This window comes from Coccinella septempunctata, chromosome 4 (assembly GCF_907165205.1).
Source record: "Coccinella septempunctata chromosome 4, icCocSept1.1, whole genome shotgun sequence".
Classification (NCBI taxonomy): Eukaryota; Metazoa; Arthropoda; class Insecta; order Coleoptera; family Coccinellidae; genus Coccinella; species Coccinella septempunctata.
In genome coordinates this window covers 24,946,065-24,966,010 of record NC_058192.1, presented here as the reverse complement: position 1 = coordinate 24,966,010, position 19,946 = coordinate 24,946,065, and the positions used below count along the sequence as shown (strand labels likewise).

General features: G+C 35.9%; 1 protein-coding gene across 7 annotated transcripts in view; it reads left to right on the top strand.

The window, feature by feature from the left end:
* The window catches only part of LOC123312153 (sodium bicarbonate cotransporter 3), a 107,912-nt gene that overhangs the window by 66,797 nt on the left and 21,169 nt on the right, over window positions 1-19,946 (top strand). For all 7 annotated transcript variants that reach the window (XM_044896406.1, XM_044896410.1, XM_044896409.1 and 4 more), the window contains 5 exons: window positions 6,315-6,755; window positions 16,199-16,827; window positions 17,809-17,967; window positions 19,027-19,173; window positions 19,237-19,516. In XM_044896406.1, coding sequence (XP_044752341.1) covers window positions 6,315-6,755; window positions 16,199-16,827; window positions 17,809-17,967; window positions 19,027-19,173; window positions 19,237-19,516 — 1,656 coding nt within the window. The remainder of the gene's footprint in view (window positions 1-6,314; window positions 6,756-16,198; window positions 16,828-17,808; window positions 17,968-19,026; window positions 19,174-19,236; window positions 19,517-19,946) is intronic.

The window sequence follows — 19,946 nt, the reverse complement described above, 5'->3', positions numbered from 1 at the left end:
GTCGCTTCCTAGCTATGCAAAAATTATCCTGAAAGTATGGGGTAGTAGTATGCGTCAAAACCGGTAGTTCTGATTTTTATGCAGACTTGTTTATGATTTTGCCCTAATGAATAATCTAAGTTTGTGACCTTCTTCGCCGAACTCAACTTTGTCGAAAATCGAAAAAACCGCGACAAATTCGTTATTTTTTCAAATTTTGGCTGTTATAGCCCTAAAGGGCTAGTTTTTGAAGAAACTTTTTCAGAACGTTTTGAAACTAGATTAAATTTGCTACAATTTGATATTACAATTGTCTATGTAGACCCAATAGTTTCAGAGATTAACACCCGTTTGTACCGCTCACCCAAAAGTCCCTCTTGGCAAGGTGCCACTTAGACTTAAGTTTCACTCCCAAATCTTCTCATTTGCACCAGTACCGCTTAACGGAAACTTAGCTCATCAGTCTGGAGGTACTACAGACACCTCTTGTGACAATATACCTGATGTTGCAGTAGTAGATATCTCAGAAGGCGACGATCTGTCCCAGGTCGAAATGGAGGATGGCTTGTGGACACATGACGTCAATGATTCATCATGCACCATCCCCTGATGGGTATATGCCATCTCAATACGTCAATCCAGATACGGACGAACTTCAAGCGGGACCTTCCAACAGGGCTAAATTAGTTAATTTTTTTGATTTATAATATTACTCCAACAAATTTCCCAACAAATGAACTTATTAACTCTTGTTGTAATTGTCTTTTTGATATCGATTGAAATTCAATCTGGGAGGACTATGCGTCTCCTGAAATTCTCTAAGGTTTTCACTCCCAGCCTCTGAAACAAAATCAATTGAAAAATTGAAATAATTGATTTGCTCCTGCGTAGATTCTTGCACCAATTTGTCAGGAGCAAATCAGATGGAAAAAATTGTTGCCTGACAATAAACAAAAAATGGTAGGTAAATTGTTGATAACGAAGTTATCATTTTAAAGTTCCATTTTTCGTCCATTGTCAGGCAACAATTTTATCTATCTCATTTACACCTGACAAATCAGTGCAAGAATTAAGGCAGGATCAAATCCATTATTTCAATTTTTTAATTAATTTTTAGTTTCAGGGACTAGGAGTGAAAACCCTAAAGAGTTTCAGAAAATTATCTTTTTCTTTTCATTATCCGTAGCTTAGCCTGAACGTCATCGTTCACAATTATAATTTTTTTTTAACATCGTATTATAGAAGTATAGGGCTTCGATAGTAACTATAATCAGGGTCAAAATGTCAAACCGACAGAATTGCAAAAACTTGCGGAATTCAAAAAAAGTGATAAACTTTGAAAGGATTTATCTCGGATAAGGTACTTCTTCAAAAACTTGTCCATTAGGGTTATAATCGCCAAGATTTGAAAAACTATTTTTTCGCGGTTTTTAGACTTTTGACAAAGTTGCGTTCGGCACTCGAGGTCACAGACTTGGATTATTAATTAGGCCAACATCATAAACAAGTCTGCAAAAATGAATAAAAACCGGTTTTGGCGCATGCTGTGACGTATAAAGTTACTGGACTAAAAAGTTCTCTCGGAATTTTGAATCGAATTTTGGATCGATAATTGGAGATGTTAAAAGACGTCGATATCCAGCAGACCCTGGATGACAAAAAAAGTTCTGAAAAGCACAGTAAATGCTTGAAATAACCTCAATCAATTTGGAAGCGGCAAAAATGAGTTACTTTCCCGAAGACGGACGGAAAACAAACAAAATACTTTGTTGATGGAATCAAAAGACCATCTGTCTCTTGATCGGTTTATTTCGTCTTACTATGTGTAGTCCTAGAGTTTTTGTTCATTCATTCATGTTCGTCTATCATTTCTTGGTCTTTTGTCACTAAGTTTTCGTACTTTTGATCATTTGAATCTCTCCCCCATGAATTTCTCATTCTTCCTTCGGTCAGAAGTTCCTGAGTCTGATTTTCCTTCATTCGAATAGCTTGTCTGCTCCCTTCGTGAATTTGGTTATATGTATTTTGAACTTCGAATCACCACGTATCTGTCAGTTGGGAACGAATCAAGATCCACATCGTGACGGCTTTTTTTTGTTGCCTGAATTCCTTCCATATGGCTCTTTGAGCGAATCCCAACTGTTCCAAAGGTTGGCAACTACTTTGATTAATCTCAATTTAGTATTTTTTTGCAAAAATCTACCGGTCGTTAATATAGAATATAAAATGTCTGATCAAACACTTCCAAATTTCAGGCATCAGGAAGAGATTCATCCCAATACAAATTTAACGAAATTAGCTTGAGAAAAGGGAGGGTATTATTCTCCTGAAATTCTTCGTTTCCACTCCTTCAGTTCGATATAGAAGTATATTATTTCCCAAACAAAGTTATGTGAAACTCGAAAAAACGAGACAATATTTTCGTTAGTTATATTGTGTTCTATCGAGAAGTTGAAGGTTTTTTATATTGTTATGTTAGTTTCTTGGTTTTGTTTTTAATAGTGTCCTGTAGTCTTAACACGACAAAAGAAAATCCATTCCACAATTCTTCTTTCTTGTGAATAAAGCACAGGCAAACTACTTGAGCACATTCTTGATTATATTGGGTTCATTCTCTCCATACCGTGGAACTTCTTTTCTTATTGTTATGTGACTTCATCGGTTTTGTTGTAAAAAGTAATTGTTGAAGACTGTAACACAATATCGGATTCGATGAGTATGCTTGAGGATTCGTTTTCCTCAAAAAGTGGACTACCTTAGCTCGTAATCAACTCGTTACTGGGATGATAGAATAGGTTCCTTTATTTCAATTAGAAATGTTTGAAGGAACTTCCATTCCTGAATGAAATACCCCAATCATCTAATTGAACTCATTCAATGCAACAATTAAGCGGTGCAGGAAATAGCTGAAATTGCGTTTAGTGCACCACTGCTTTTGACCTAGAACTTCATGTTGCAGCTTCGTTAGTTCGAACTTCGAACCTATATTCGGAAATTATTAGAGAACGTTTTCAGATTTTCTCGAGTGGCAATAAACACGATGTAGGCCAAATGAACATTTCAAGGTGAAATTGACGGCATGGCTGGTGTGATTCCCATTTGAAATATCCCGCTGAAGTGGAAATAAATGAAATTTCAATTTATTCTACTTGAGCAGATTCTGATTCGATCTTTCATCTGAACTAGTTCTTGAGAAATGTCCGTTTCATTCATTCTCAACTGAATTATGGAAATAAATGAATCAAACTTCAACCCACGTTTATGAAGAGATTAAATCCTAGTTTACATAGTTTTCACTGAAGATCTATAGATCCATCCTCAGCAAAGAAAAATAGTAGACTGTATAATTAATTGGTGACATAGATCAAATCCAACAGATTTATGGTGGATTTCCTTTCCTATTGGGTTGGCAAAGAAGTGATATCGATCTGCACCAGTAAGCAGCGGTACTCTTTTGTGAATGTTAAAATTTTTTTTGGGATTTGTTAATGGTCATCAGAATATCCTTTGGTTGATATACGAACAATTTCGTGTGATTCTGTTCACAACTGTCAGTTTGAACATGGAGGGCAGAAATAAACATTTAAGGCACTTTCAACTTTTTTATTTTCATGAAGGCAAAAAAGCAGCTGAGGCTCAAAGAGATATGCAGTAATTTTTGGAAGTTTTGGTTATTTGTATTCCTTCTGTAGTATTCATAATGCTGGTGTAGATTTCGTTTCCGTCATAAAATTATTTTCCCTCTTATTCTTGAAATAGCAACAGTTATCCATATCATTTTCCTAAAGAAATTTTTCCAGGACATGAAAAATTATACCAAGAGCAGTTACTTATTTCCTTTAAAAAACTAATATCCCACAGATTTCCTTCGATAACTTTATAAATAAAAATTGAGTCCTGTTTTGCTTTGTCATCAATGTCATGTCATCAAGTGGAAACGGCTAAATCGATTGCATTCATTTTTTTAAACTTTCCTCATACTTTGTAGGTGCTCGTGACAGTAAAAATTTGAGAAGTTGCCTGGTAAACTGGGAAAATCAAGAAAATTTAAATAAATTTGAATTTCTAGGGTAAGTGTATGTTGGGTATTCTACCCTCCACGGACAAGTGATTGACACTTGCTGGCGGTTGACAGTTGACAAGTGAACAACGAGCTATGGTTGAAATCGACATTGAACTCTTTTAGAGTTCAATGGAAATCGACAAGCCATTCGAGTTTAAGTGTGTCTGCAATTTTCGACGTTACTTGCATTAACAACAATCGCAAGGACAGTCATTAAGTGTTTGCGGCATTCATCTCAAAAATCTATGTCTTTCGTATGATCAATTTCATGTAGATGATAAAACACAAAAAGATATTTACAAAAGTCTATGTAGAATTCGAATGAAAGTAAATGTGAGGAAAAACATCCATAAAAAGAATGAAATTAATAAAAACAAAGTTTTATTCTTGAATTACCTAAATAGAAGAAAGTTTATTGTAATCTAATAATACCTTTAATTCCTTAAATACGTAAGGATTCGAAAATTCTCATCTGATGGAACATGTTTACTCGGTGAAGGGAATCAACTCTTGAAATTTATATCTATAAGTCAAAGGCACAATACAATAGCTCCTTTCGTTTGCATAAAAAGTGTAGCACTTTTCTACACTCGATTTTAGTATTCGTTTGCTGACTGAATTTACACCAGTGTAGAGGAGGTGTAGTTTATCTCCATCTCCTTCTGACTATGTGTAGATAAACTACATTTCCTCTACACTGGTGTAAATCAAATCGAGTGTACTGCTACACTTTTATGCAAACGAAAGGACCTAAATACTCACCCTGAATAACAAAAGGAACAAGTGTCTTTTTTCGATGCCGAAATATTTTTACAAACAATTTTTGAATTGAAAGATTTCGAGGGTCAAAATTTAATTCTCAAAGTTCTCCAAATGAAAATGTTCCTTTCATTATGATTGCTTTCAAGTCTGATATCCTGGATCGTGACAACTGACTCACTTTCGCTTTATTCTATGTATATTCACCCTACATATTTTGTTAGCACGTTCCTGAAAATAAAACAACGTCCTAATAAATTCAGGTTATTCCATTAAGCGAGCGTGGGTTATATTCTTGAATGAGAAGGGTCAGACAGCTTTTAACCCGCTATGTACACTTAGGAAAAGTGCTTTCATGCCATTGTTCATCTTCATGCGAAAATATTGTATACCAATAGAGTTTCATTTCATTTACATTCGGCATAGCATTCGACAATATCAGAAAAACTTTCCTGTATTAAGTGAAATCTATAATGTTCTGCGATGTTTTTCTCAAAATCCTGAGGAAATATTCAATTTTTCTTGAAACATGTTGTAGGATATATTCCTCCGAACATCTGAATATTAAAAAAAAAAAATTTCTGCACTGAAGAACTACTTGCCATAGCCACACTGAAAATCAATTAATCAATTAATCCATCGATTAAGAATTCCATCAGAAATTTACAAAAATCACAAATACAAACTTACTTCCATTTGTTCATACATATAAAGGGTAAGGTATAAAAAATGGATAATACCTGCGGAGAGATGGCGTTGTGGTGGTTCAGAAAAATATATGCGATAATTAGTAAAAATCCCTCTCTTTTCGGTATTTTAAAAGATTCAAAAAAATTACTCTCTTTGCCATTCTTTTTGATGACAAGACTCCCAATGAAGGAATTTTCAAAATCTATATTTTTGATGGAAGGTATCCCTAAATAGATGTGCTATCGAATCTAATTTATGATTTTTTGGACGCATACATAGTTTTTTTTTTAACAATGGTCCTGTTTTGCTCATCTTTTCCTTATTTTAACCTTACGCGTGGTGTGAAGTGAAATATAGTCACCTGAGGAGGGCCAAATTAAAAACAAAATCATGCCTGTTTCATTGAGATTCCTAAATGGTATTTCCAACATTAAATACAAAGTAAATTCTTATTACAATGAGTAAAGTTCAATGTAAAGCTTGTTATTTAATTTTCAGCAATTGAAATGAGACATGCAAGCGGAATAAATCATTCATTAGAAGGTGTAAGGCATGTATTAGAGACCTTGGTGGCCACTTTGAACGCCTTTGGCGAAATTCAATTCAATAAAACGATACTTTTTCTGAACCACCACAACGTACTCTAGCCGCCGGTGCCATATTATCCATTGACTACGGCACACCCTGTATATATAGTAACCATTAGTCATGAACTAACCTTGCTTTTTGCATGCATCCGCTATAATCATTGTTTTCTTTTATTGGGGATTCCGATCTTACAATGTTTGCTGTTAGTTCAATAATTATATGTTACATTTATCAGGTTCTGAAAAAACTGTCACGATGCAGAAGAGCGCCAGCAGTACATCAATGCACCGAAATCTGAGCCACAATGAGTTCGGAATGAACGGAGACATCCCACAGCACAATCTGCATTTCATGAAGAAAATTCCGAACGGAGCTGAGGCGAGCAACATACTTGTTGGCGAGGTGAATTTCTTGACCAAAACAGCGGCAGCTTTCGTGAGACTGAATACGGCCATTGTACTGGGGGATCTCACGGAAGTGCCTGTTCCAACAAGATTTCTATTTTTATTACTTGGGCCACCGAACAATACTGGTGGTTATCATGAGATAGGGCGTGCTATGGCCACTTTGATGTCGGATGAGATATTCCATGAAGTAGCTTACAAGGCAAGGAATAGGAGTCATTTGTTGGCAGGGGTTGACGAGTTTTTGGATGCTGTAACTGTTCTTCCTCCAGGTTAGTATAGTAGTAATACTCTTATTGAGCAAAATATATTTGTGTCTTTTCTAAGGTTGTTGAACGAGTAGTATTGAACCGCATGACAGTTTTCCTCAAAAAATTCAATCTCCTTTCGAGTTGTCAACATGGGTTTACAACTGGGAGATCAACGCAAACAGCCGCCTTACAATTTTTCGATTTTGTTTACCGTTCTCTGAATGACGGTCTACTTGTTTCGGATCTATTTTTTGATCTTACGAGAGCCTTTGATTTTATAGCCCCTCAGTTCATTGTGAGCAAGTTGCATAATCTCGGTTTTCGGGGGATTTTCCTGAAATGTATTCAAAGTTTCATTTCCAACCGGACTATGTCTGTTAAGGTCCGAAACTCAGTTTCTCCCCTATTCTTGAACGACTTGGGTGTTGCTCAAGGTTCTGTTCTGGGGCCTTTACTTTTTATCCTCTTCATTAATGATTTGCCTGAATACATTGTTGAATGGCTTGTCATTTTTGTGGACAATAAGTCGGTGGCGGTCTCCGCTCGCAGCCTTGCTGAGCTTATAAGGCGTTGCGAACTCTAAGGGAGATCGGCCACCGAATGCGAAGTTGAGCGAAGCTGAGAGTTTTCAATGCTAAATGATGAGCTACGTCACTCGATTCGTAGCTTGTCGATTGTATTAGTACTGAAAATGCTCAGCTTCGCGCAACTTCGCATTCGGTGGCCGATCCGCCTTAGGCTAAGAACATAGTGAAGCGACCAAGAGGTGCGAAGAGGATAGAAGAGAGGATAGAGGCAAATTCAAACGAGTAAATTGTAATAGGGGAGTACATAGCATAGACAATCTAGTACATAGTGCCACGGTCCCGATCACGATAGCGCGAGGCGTTTAAAGGCGCGTACTCACTGGCGAGCAGCAACAGCAACGGCCATAAAAATCCCATAAAATTTTACGACGTTGCATGTTGCACCAGTGACTACTTCCTTGCAAAGCACGGTTTTACTTTCCTTCGAGAGTGGCGAAGACCGACAAGTCTCGGATCGCTTGGAAGTCCGCGACGAACAAGGAGGGTCGTAAAATTTAATGGGATTTTTATGGCCGGTTACTGTTGCTGCTCGCCAGTGAGTATGCGCCTTAATATGGCTGTGAATCAAGAGCTGTTATTTTATAAACAAGCCATTGTTCTTTTTATTTTCTAGTAGGAGCTGTTGCCAAATCGTAAACTTGGAACGAAGAGATTTAAATTTTAAAACCTCATATTTGAAGAATGATTTTGAATAGTTTCCGCGGTGCACTTGAAAGTCCAGACGCAGCTTAAGATCTGATCATAAAAGAGCTTCAATAATTTCTGTAGTTATAATCACAGAACTGGAATAAATAAATATAATATAGAAAATCATTTGAAAAGAAGAAACATTCGAATTCAGAGCATATTAATCTGCATTCAGAATTGATAGTATAATGTTCCCAATTTGTACGAACGAATTAAGGACATAAACAGCAGTTAGCAGTACAAAATTCAAATTATCATCAGTCAGTGGTTCAGTGCATAGATTGACTTATATAATAGATCACTATTCATTTGCAATACCAACCTGAATTCCGCAGCACAAAATCTTAACTTATGGGCTATTACCAACTTAAATTAATTTTTTCATAGCCACCCGAGATGTCAATCATTCTTGAATGGACTATATTTAATAATTTCTATAGTTTCAATCACAGAACTGGAATATATAAATATAACCTAGAAGTCCTAGAATAGTATTTGAAAAGAAGAAATATCGAAATTCAGAGCATATTATTCAGCATTCAAAATTGTTACATTTATTTTTTCAATTTGTACGATTAAATTAAGAACATAAAAAGCAGTACAAAATTCAAATTATCGTCGGTCAGTGCATAGATTCACATATAAATCACTGTTTATTCAAAATACCAACCTAAATTCCGCAACACAAAATCTCAACTAATGGGCTATTACCAACTTAAATTCAATTTTCCATAGCCACTCGAGATATCAATCATTCTTGAATGGACTATACGACCAAAATTAAAATGGGTATAAAAAAAAAGATTTAAAAATGTTTCACAAGTATAGAAGGTATCACTAATGGCATCTTTAGACACTCACCCCGTCCAATCCCTGGGCTCTATCGCGTTCAAAAAAAATAGACGGTATATTCTCCTACTTTCGATTCATCATTTATATGCTTGCGTTGAATAAATGAGAGCAGAAATGGAAGCATTTGCGACTGCGTTTATTTCTTTAAAAAAATGTCATGAAATCCATTGTTTATGACAATAAACCATAAACTACAGATCAGACACCATATGAATGGAAAAATAGACCTAATAACTATTGCGTAAGTCATTTTAAAATCTGAATCATTGTTCAGAACTCACTATTGATTCTTACGAATGAGAAATGATGATTGACGCATTTGGAATTTTACGAAATGACAAAAATTCTCAATATTTTTCTCAGTTTTATCTTTATAATCATTGTGAAGTACGTTCTTTTGAACGATTGCAACTATTGGATTGCCATTAAAAAAATTTTATTCTGGGGGAGGCTAGAGTGCCAAGGAAGTGAGAGCCTGAATGCAGCATAATCGCTCCTTCTTTATACTATTGAAAAAGTTTCAAATATTTTTCATACCTCTTTTAACCTCAGGGGATAATAATAATAATAATAATTTCATTCATCCCTTAGACAATGTACATTTGTATAGGAAACGTCAAAGAAACCAATTGCTACAATTGAAAAAACAAGAAAATAAAAGGAAAGTCGATATAAGACATGTAACGAAACAGCGATGCAGAAGAATGCACCTTACTCCATGATTTGAAAATATTCATTCACATCATAGAAGCACTTTTCAAGTAGCAAGGCCTTGATCTCCTTCTTGAACTTTCTGTACTCCAAAACCTTTAATCTATCAGGCACATGGTTAAAAATATTTATGCCACTGTACACAGGTGGCACAGGTGAAATTTACTGGTCCGGTGTTTCGGAATACAGAGTGTTTCTTTATGGCTCGTGTTATAATCATGAAATTCAGAGCATTTACTTAGTAAAGAAATATTTCTACATGTGTACAATAAGCAGTTGTAGATATAAATACATAGAAAACACATTATTTTATTCTGAATGAAACAGGGTCTTCAGGACTCCCTAGGATTCAAGCCGAAAATTGAACCAATATGCCAATGGCAAGGTATTGAAATCCCACCTTGTATAATGCGTCTGAAATAAAGACATTAACACCAAGCGATTCACTTTTGAGGCTTCATAGATCCGGATTGAATGCTATTTAGGAATCACGGTCGATCAACATGTGCGAGGGCATGAACATTCAAGGACAGATTCTATCACAGACTACAGACAGAGACAAACTCTCTGCTACAGATTACTCTATGTAATCGCACGCTCCCTTCTATATTACTAAAAGAAACAACTTGGAAATGGCATGTGTTGCCTTTGACCACTGTTATATAGACCAATCAAGAATTATTGGCATTATTGACTCGGGTGGATATGGAAAATCGAATTTGTCCATAAGTTGAGATTTTGTGTTGCGGGTTTCGGGTTGATATTGAGACTAGCTATACAGCTTCTTCTTCACACAATTTCATTATCATTACACATATACGGGCAGACAGAGAGTTTTTTTCTGAGGTTTTCATCTCTGTTTCCAAGTATCAATTTTGAACGCAGATTTAAGGCCCATTTACACGGAGATATTTTTTTCCTGTTTTTGGTCGAGAATCTGAAACTTAGTATTTATATCATTATCGATTATCGTATATTCCAGGCGAGAAACTCTCCCCGTGTAAATGAGCCTAAATATCCTCTGCATTTGAAGATTCCTTCTATTCAAATAATTTTCTAGGCTATTTTAACATATTCCAGTTCTGGGATTAAAACTACAGAAATTACTGGAGATCTTTGGTGGGCAGATACTAAGCTGCGACTGGATTTTTCAAAGCCTATTGGGATGTAAATAATTCTTGAATGGACTATATATTTTCACGCACAAGTCCACGGACTTTTGTGGGATATTGATGTTTATTCGAGATAGTGTAATTTGTGATTTATTTATGAATAAACATATATAATTATTCATTTTCAAAGAAAAAATATTCCGGTCACACATGCAGGGTGTCGGTTTTGCCTGAGTGGACAAGTTTTGTTTTTTTCTTGTGGCAACCAATATTTTTCATCAATAAAGTGAAGGATTTTTTTATTTGCTCTACTTTTCGAAATTATTATCTTCCAGATATTTTCCATCCAATATTAGTCACTTATACTATCTGGAAATATGATCAATCTGAAGAATCTTATTAGAATAGTCTATAATAAGAGGTAACGCATTGTCTGAATGATTCAAAACATGCTCCGTTATCTACATTGTATAGAATAGATAAATCAACCCTACTTCGCTGATAGATATTGTATCCTGTATCCTTCATAACTCCAATTTCCCTCTACTCACCCATAAATTTCGACAACGAATATCGGTTCTTTCCTGGTCGAACCGCTGAATAATAAAAATGAAACGGAAACAAAGCTTGAGCACGTCGCGTCGTATCCATTTTTAGGTGGACGAAATTGCATTTCTCTTGGGACCTAAAAGCTTATAGCACAAGCAGCATGAAGCTTTTGTATGTAGTCGAACATAACACTGTGAAAATGCATAGCTACTCAACTCACCGAGTATTCTCCCTGGATGTTAAACTCAAGCACCATAGTTACTGGGGTCTCATAAGCAATAAATGCTGCGAGTTTATCGCATTTTGCATAGAATAGGTAGACTACAAAATTCTCTTAATGTAAGTAAATGTTACAAAACTACTCACATTGGGGGACCAGCGAGTAGTAGGATGGTTTGAATTACCAACTTATTTGATGGAGTTTGTGTACGCAGTGCTGACTATTAAAAAGCTGGTATGAACTTTTCCGATAAACGATAAAAAATCAAAGTCATATTGTGAAAATCTTATATCTCGAAAGTTTCTATGAATATTAATCCTTCGCACTTTGTATCCATTAAAAAGTAAAACGAACTTGTATCGGAAATGTAATGTGTACCACTTAAGATATTGTGCAGAATATCTGTTCTAAAGTATAACGTCACGAATGGTTTTCATAAATTCTTAAGAATTTCCTGAGGAAGTCTCTTTCGATATCTACTCTTTTTGCCTCTGTTCGAAGTGTAGTATGATAGAAAAATAACTATTTATATAATATGGGACCGCTAGTACAATTTAAGGATTTGTGATCTTCCCAAAAACTTAAGTTTTCTTCCGAAAGTGTCTGAGTTAGATTTTTGTACAATCATCTAATTTTTAGAAAAACGTCTATGTCATACATGGTATGTGTGCCCCTCAGCGTGAATTCAAAGGAGTGCCAAGTAAGTTTTTGATAATTATCAGTGATTTTTCTGAATCTTCTCTATTATTCCTACTACACCATTTCCAGTTGTAATTCAGAAATGATCAATTATTGAAATTCAGATTAGTCAAGTTCATTTCAGAACCCGTCAATTGTATTTCAGATTAGTCAATTTAATTTCAGAAATGGTCATTTGAAATTCAGAGTAGTCACTTTTATTTCCGAAAACAGCAAATGTGATTCAGATTAGTCAATTTGATTTCAGAAACCATCAATTGTAAATCAGAATCAATCATTTGTATTTCAGAAACAGTAATTTGTATTTCAGAAAGTAAGAAAGAGTATGAATATTATTCAAGGCTATGTCAGATGCATCTCTCACATATTATTTAATACGCTTTTTCGTTATATCAGAATGATACAAACACAAAATGATTTATTAAGTTAATACAGTTTAGGTACTCTACTAATCACATATCCTATTCAGGATGCACACTGTGTTACATGGCTCCAGGATTTATTTGATAGCTCAGTAGGTACAGGGTGATTGATTATAAATGCCCGTCCTATATATATGACTCTTTTGTGCTACGCTGTATAAAATTTAGGGTGTTGCAGAATCTTAGCGTGATCTTACTTCCTCATTTTTTATCTAGGTACCTAATGTTTCTATTCCCCTGAAAATTCTTAATCTGCATATTTGGAGAATGTTATTGACCAGGCTGAGGACACAATCTTTAGGGGTGATTGTGCTAAAGCAGCGCTGCATAGCACCACCTTCCATGCAGCTGAACTCTAAAAGAACTGGAACGGCATCTATAGTTTTCATTGAGTTTTTTGATCAGGTACCTTCATTGTCTTATGAAATCGCCGATCGATAATATATCGACATATTAATTGAAAAGTATTTCAGGAGATGTTTGCGTTTCCCTTGAAACTTTTTATGAGGTTTCAGAAAAAAAAACCGTAATCAAAAGATTCCAAGGGGGTTCTTCTGAATATTTCAATTTTTGTCGGAGAAAGAAGTCTCATGTTGTCTCCGAAACGTTCAAAAGTTGATTCACCTCACTTCAACATTGATTGAAAAAAAATGTTGCAAATAGGGTATAACATTCAACGCACATCCTCAAATTCATGAAATTTATACATACCTCTTCGATTAATGAAATGAGGTCACAAAGATGTGCGCCTTTTTCCATAGAAATACAAAATTGAGCCTGCGACTGTTTGCAGAGTTAGTTACTTGTAAACCCGTAGATTCGCTTTTTCGGGCAGATACGCCTCGACCGTGGCTCAGGCCTGTGGCCTGTGGCAGTTCGCCTCGTACGTTGCTCGCCCACGAAAAATGATTTCTGTCCATCCCAACCTCGATAAACAATTTTCTTAGCTCTCTCCGCGACCGAGAAATCACCTTTTCCCACGGTCGGGGTGGGGGAGTATTACCCCCTCCACCTCTAAAATGTTCGCCCTTTTATCTTCTATACTTTGCTACTGTCGCCCAGATCCTCTCCCCCCAAAAAAAGGGTGGGGTAAGAAAAAAATAGATTTTTCCCATCCTAATTCCGAAAGAACCTGTAGCTCTTTCCTGGACCGGGAAATAGCCTTCTCCTTCCTTCTGGGGTGTGGGTATAACCCCCCTCCACACACAATTTTTCGCAAGAAACGAAAAGCAATACAGACATGAATGAATGCGGGCGATCTAACGCCCCAGTTAACGGACCTTTTTATTTCAATCTTAACTTTGAAAAAGAGAAATCAAGTGACTAACAGTCAGGCGTCGAAAAAATCCGCCATCTCTCCGATGAATCTCATCGATGTAAAACACCCCGGTCTGTGAGTGATGTACCTAAATTTATTCTGATCATTGATCGTCACATAGGTGACACTTATGTCTCTCTCACACATAGATGAACATAGACAAAGAGACATGGACTGAGCAATACCAGCATGAAATTGGCTATTTTCTAGAAAGAGAGAAATGATCGGCAGGCCAATACCTATCTCGATTCTGTTGACATAGACCTGAGTAAGGACCAATCAAAATTCTAGAAAAAGACAACCAGCTGTTTCTCCTTGTCACTTTTTTGACCGTATTTCATGTACTGATGGAAAGGGAATGCTCAGTCCATGTCTATAATGCAGATGAACTTATCCTTCGTCCCACAGATGACTCTTGTGATTCAGCTTTTTTGAAAATTATTTTAGGCGACTTCCCGGGCTTCGATCTCGACTTTCGATACCTCTGCGGAAAGGGCGTTTTGTGGACTCGAGAGCTCGGGCGTCGCCCTCGTTCCCTCGTAGCCCTGCGGGTTCATCTGGAGCGTTTTACCACCACCTCTTTTCACCAATTCTATGATCCTTACTCCTTTAGTATTATGTACCTACTGATTGTTTAATCACAATACATAATACTGAATGATGGTTGTTAGCAACCCACTCACATTTTTGGAAGATTCATTTCTCAAATATAAGATTTTGTTTTCAAGTGAAAAATTCTGCGTGTAAGTCACTTTGCTTAATTTAAGCGGGTAACTGGATGTTATGACTTATTCATCGAGTTGAGTAGTAAAGTGAACAATCTGTATGATAGTAATTTTCGAAGGCCATCCAAACGTGCTGTCTACTCTATCATGGTGTGAGGTTTGATTCACCAGTTTTGGGACATCCTGTTAGAAAATAACGAGGCGTCTATATTGATTTCCAAAAATTACATTCAAAATATTCTTCAGGAAATTCAGAATCGAAATGCGGACATATATCCCTGTTGTCAATAAATTCTCCATGTCGAAATAGAACTGCAACTGTTTGGTTTTGCGTTAATCTTCAATCTTGATTATTATGTACCTTAAATTTCAGTATATGAAACCACAATGAATGTTTTATTAGCATAATTCGACGCTGATATTAATATTACAAAGAATTTCTCCCAAGATGTGTATCCCTGGGGAACCCCCATTCAAATTATAATTTTTTCACTAATAGCGTCTGGAATAATGATAACTGTTCTTGAAATATACAGGGTGTATTTGAAGGTGAGGCTTCTTTTTCAACAGAAGGTAGAACTGGTCGAAATGAAGCGTTTCACAAAAATCACCTATACAGAAATCTCAAAATGAAAATGATTACTAATACGACCCTAGACCGTTTGTTAGCTGAATTATCGCAAAGCAGTGTGAAAAAAACTTATCTCCTGATTCGACCATGTGGTTTCATTTAGGATATTGGCCCCCTCGATATTTACGTTGTATAATGAATATGGAAACTTAGGATTGACGAATTGTTCTCATTATTTTTCAGTAACTTACACGATTTTATGAAATGGCTCATTTCGATAGCAACTGACAGAAGAGTCTCAGGACACAAGTGTGAAAAAAAAATTTAACTTCAAAATCTCACCAATAAAATTCGTCTAAATTATTCACGAATTTTTTCTCAATGGGCATAACAATCTTCTTGTTCGAACATTTCAACAATCGTCGTGAAAATGGGATGAAATGAGCAAACATCAAAGCACTTTTTCAACATAACTAACATAAGCACTTTCAAGAAACTGCCTCGATTATCTACATTTCTTTTTATCCTAAATTGCAGGATACAACAATTATGATTCTCTATTCTTTCAAAAGTGACCTAAGACATCTAATCCGATGAACTTGGTACTGAATCAGATTGTCCAGCCATATGTTTATGTTTTGTTTCGTTTTTGCGATGCCGGTTCACCTTCCACAGTCCCGTACTTGAAATCAATGCAATTTTGTCGAACTTCTAAGGGTTGTATCTCAGCCATCTTGGATATTTTTCGAAGAAAATTTTTGGTTGAACGACTTACATATTTTGATGAGTTCTGCCTTCTGTCAAAAAAAGCCTCATCTTTGAAAACACCCTGTATAAACGCGCTGTTAAAAGAGTCATTTCGAATTTGCATTTTGCATTTTTCTATTACTTTAACCTATATAGGGAATACACGTTTTGAAAATTAGCGAAAAAATTATATGAACAAATAAAAGACAATTCAAACTTTTCCAAGCAGTACCAACACATTACCTAGATATACTTTTCTTTTAGGTGAATGGGACCCATCCATCAGGATAGAACCTCCGGCAGCCATCCCTTCTCAAGATACCAGAAAAAGACCTCCTGAAAAGGCAGCAGAAGAACCTGATGAAGAAGAAGAGGAACAGAAGCTGCGGGAAGAATCGGGATTGGCCAGAACGGGAGTTTTATTTGGAGGACTCATAAACGACATCAAGCGGAAGGCACCTTGGTATATCTCAGATTTCAAGGATGCACTGGCGTCTCAATGTATAGCATCCTGGATTTTCCTCTATTTCGCCTGCTTATCTCCCATAATCACGTTTGGAGGTCTTCTTTCCCAAGCGACTGGGAAGAATATGGCTGCAATGGAATCTTTGGTGTCGGGCTTCATATGTGGTATGGGTTATGGTTTGTTTTCCGGTCAACCGCTGACGATATTAGGATCGACAGGTCCAGTTTTAGTGTTTGAAACTATAGTGTACGATTTTTGCGGTACTATAGGATGGGATTATATGGCGTTCAGGTTCTGGATAGGCACCTGGATCGCTGTAATTCTCTTGGTGTTAGTAGCTATAGACGCGAGTGCTTTCGTGTGTTACATAACGAGATTCACCGAAGAAAGTTTTGCTACGCTGATCGCTGTTATATTCATTTTCAAGGTGAGTTGATCGTCAGTTCTGTTCACTAAAAAAGTATGGAATCAAGTAAATATTTCCAAAATGAAAAAGACGATATTCACGAAACTTTGCAGGCAAGCTTGATAATTCATTGCATCTGATGCCATATTTTCATCACAACGGTATTTTTGTGTCCACCAAAAATCCTCACCTAAACTCTTTAATTCGAATGGAACATCCTGTATATTTTTACGTTATTTAGAATTCGTAAAATTGTTCGGGAAAACTAAAAATGATTCACACAGAAACTCGACTTTGTCGTGATTTAGTGCCACATTTGTTTGAGTTTGAGGTGATTTCTTTAAATCGATTGCAATATTTTGTCTAATGGTTCGTTCGTTTCGCTACTCAATCTTCCAGTTTCTGCTATAATGGCAGAACTCTCTTTGGAAGCCTTCGAACGTGATATAGAATTTTTTTCAAGATGCAAGCAGACAAAAACAAGATTTTGCTTCACTTTCTTCACACAACTAAAATTGCACATTAACAAACAAAAATATGAACTTCAAGGAATACGAAATGTATCCAAAACAATGGAAATCTCATTCAAACATTTGACCGTATCAAAAAAAAAGAGTATATGAAACAAAGTAAGATGTATGTTCTCACCTCAGAATAATAATTTGATTTAAAAACAGTGAAATAATTTGATTAAAAACAGTGAAAGAACAACCTTGTCATTATCTCGTCAATATTTGCCTATTGCCAAGAAGCGAGGACAAATAATAATATCAGACGGATTCAATTGGACCTGCTTGCAGTCTTATTGACATGGAAACAATGAATCTCACATTCTCAAAGATATTTTTTGTTTGGGTTTTTTCAAAAAGCTCTTGTTTACCTACCTAATTGTGTGGTAACCCTTTACATTAACCTCTTCTAAAAAAAAATGATGAACTTATTCGATCTTCCCAGCAGCATAGCACAACATTTAGCCATGTCATTTTTTTATTCATGTTTCAGGCAATAGAGAACGTTTTGGTTATTGGGAAACAATTTCCCATCAACACCAATGCAAACACCAATCTCAGTTACGAATGTGCTTGCTTCTTAAATGACTCAGTCGAGCTCAAACATCCAGAAATAGTCAATTGGACAGCAGTGAATAAGACAGCATGCATTGTAAGTTAGAAAAAAAAATTACTCTTTCAATTAGTATTTGTTTCAATGAGTTGAGTACCTACTGTGACTGTGACAAAACAGCTTCTACTTCGAAAAACATCCATATTTAAGGATTATTTTCACTTTATCTTTCAGTAAAGAAATTCTCATTTTGGGTTCAGCAACATCCAAAACGTTTTTTCACTAGGAGTTGCAAAGAAACAATACGATATCCTGAGCATGTAGCTCCTATCCTACTATTTTGTTTCCTTTCTAGTTTGATGAAAAATCAAGTTGAGGGAGAGGCTCAGATCATATTGTATGAAAATCTTATTAGTTCCAACAAAATCTTCATCTATGACCAACACGCAATATGTTCTTTTAGGAAGTGATTCTTGAGTTATGTGAAGGGGCATTATCATGCATGAAACAAAAATTGTATACAAATATATTTGTTGATCAAAAAACTAATTTACAAAACGCAATCTAGCGAAGTTTCATCCTAAACCGTAATACCACCTCTGTACATGCTAGTTTTCTGTCATCCGGTGATCTTCCAGAATCTGGATTTGTATCCACCCTTGGTTTGTAGTTATTACTACTTGGTGTTGCTATTGCAACACCAACTTGGCGCATTCCTGCCACAAGCATTCCTAGGGCTCATTAAATCTCATTTTGAGGTAAATGGTTGCTGCGAATATTTTGAGTAACTATTAACGAACACTGTTACGCACTACAGCTGAAAACTAAATAATACTACCTATACTCATAGGCATATAAGTTCCACAATTTCTATTATTTCACATTGATATCTCCGGACTCTTTTCTCTCTCCATTACATTTCTTTATCAAGACAATTCAGAAACCATCAGATAAAATCGTTTTTCATGACATAACATGAATGATTCATTGTGATTCAGTATTATTGTAGTACTCAGTCCTCAACCATGTTTAAAATTCTATTTTTTTCAGTGCATTCATAATACTCCTAAATTTTTAGCATGTTTGTTATTGACAAGTTGACAAATTTTGATGAAACTTCGTTAGTGTGAGTAACTAATATGCATTGTTTTAATGTAGGAACTAAATGGTTCTCTTTCTCCGGGATGTTTTACACCAACCTACGTTCCAGATGTATTCCTTATGTCAATAATACTGTTTTTCGGAACATTCCTAATTTCTGTGCAACTGAAGGACTTCAAAAACGCTCTTTTCTTCTCTTCAAAAGTAAGTAACTCGCATCCACCACCGTATTATTCCGACCTTACGTTCTCCAAATTCTTTTTACAGGTTCGTCAGTTCATCAGTGATTTCGCTGTGATTATTGCAATAATGTCGATGACTTTGTTAGACGCCTACGTGGGTATTTTGACCCCGAAATTGGAGGTCCCCAAGGAGTTCAAGCCAACGTCTCCTGACAGGGGATGGTTTATACCGCCATTCCAGCACAATCCCTATTATTCAGTATTTGTTGCTTTTCCACCAGCCTTGCTGGGCACAATTTTGATTTTTATGGATCAGCAAATTACAAGTGTGATAGTTAATAGAAAGGAACATAAATTGAAGAAAGGTGAGTTGAATTCAGATTGTATTCTCTTCATTTTCACGAGTGACACTTTTTGAAGTACCTATATGGGATATATACATGTACCTACCTGGAAAATAAATTAATAATTCATCCTGTCACCCAATTATGAATGAGAATCAGCGTAATCTGGAGTAGTAGTATCATATTTCTCAAAAAAAATCTTATTAGCTCTCCATATCGTAACAGTTGAGATTTGTTTTAGTTGCGGAATTATGCTCGAATAAACAAAAATGTGTAATAAGTTCAACATTTCGGTATATTTACTACTTTGTGCACACAATATAAAAGCAGTTACCAGAACACTTTGCTGAATTTACGACTTGTTTCGAGTACATATTCTGAAAATTGTGTAATAAATAGGAATATTGATGTTGATGAGATATATAGTCCATTTAAGAATGATTGACATTTC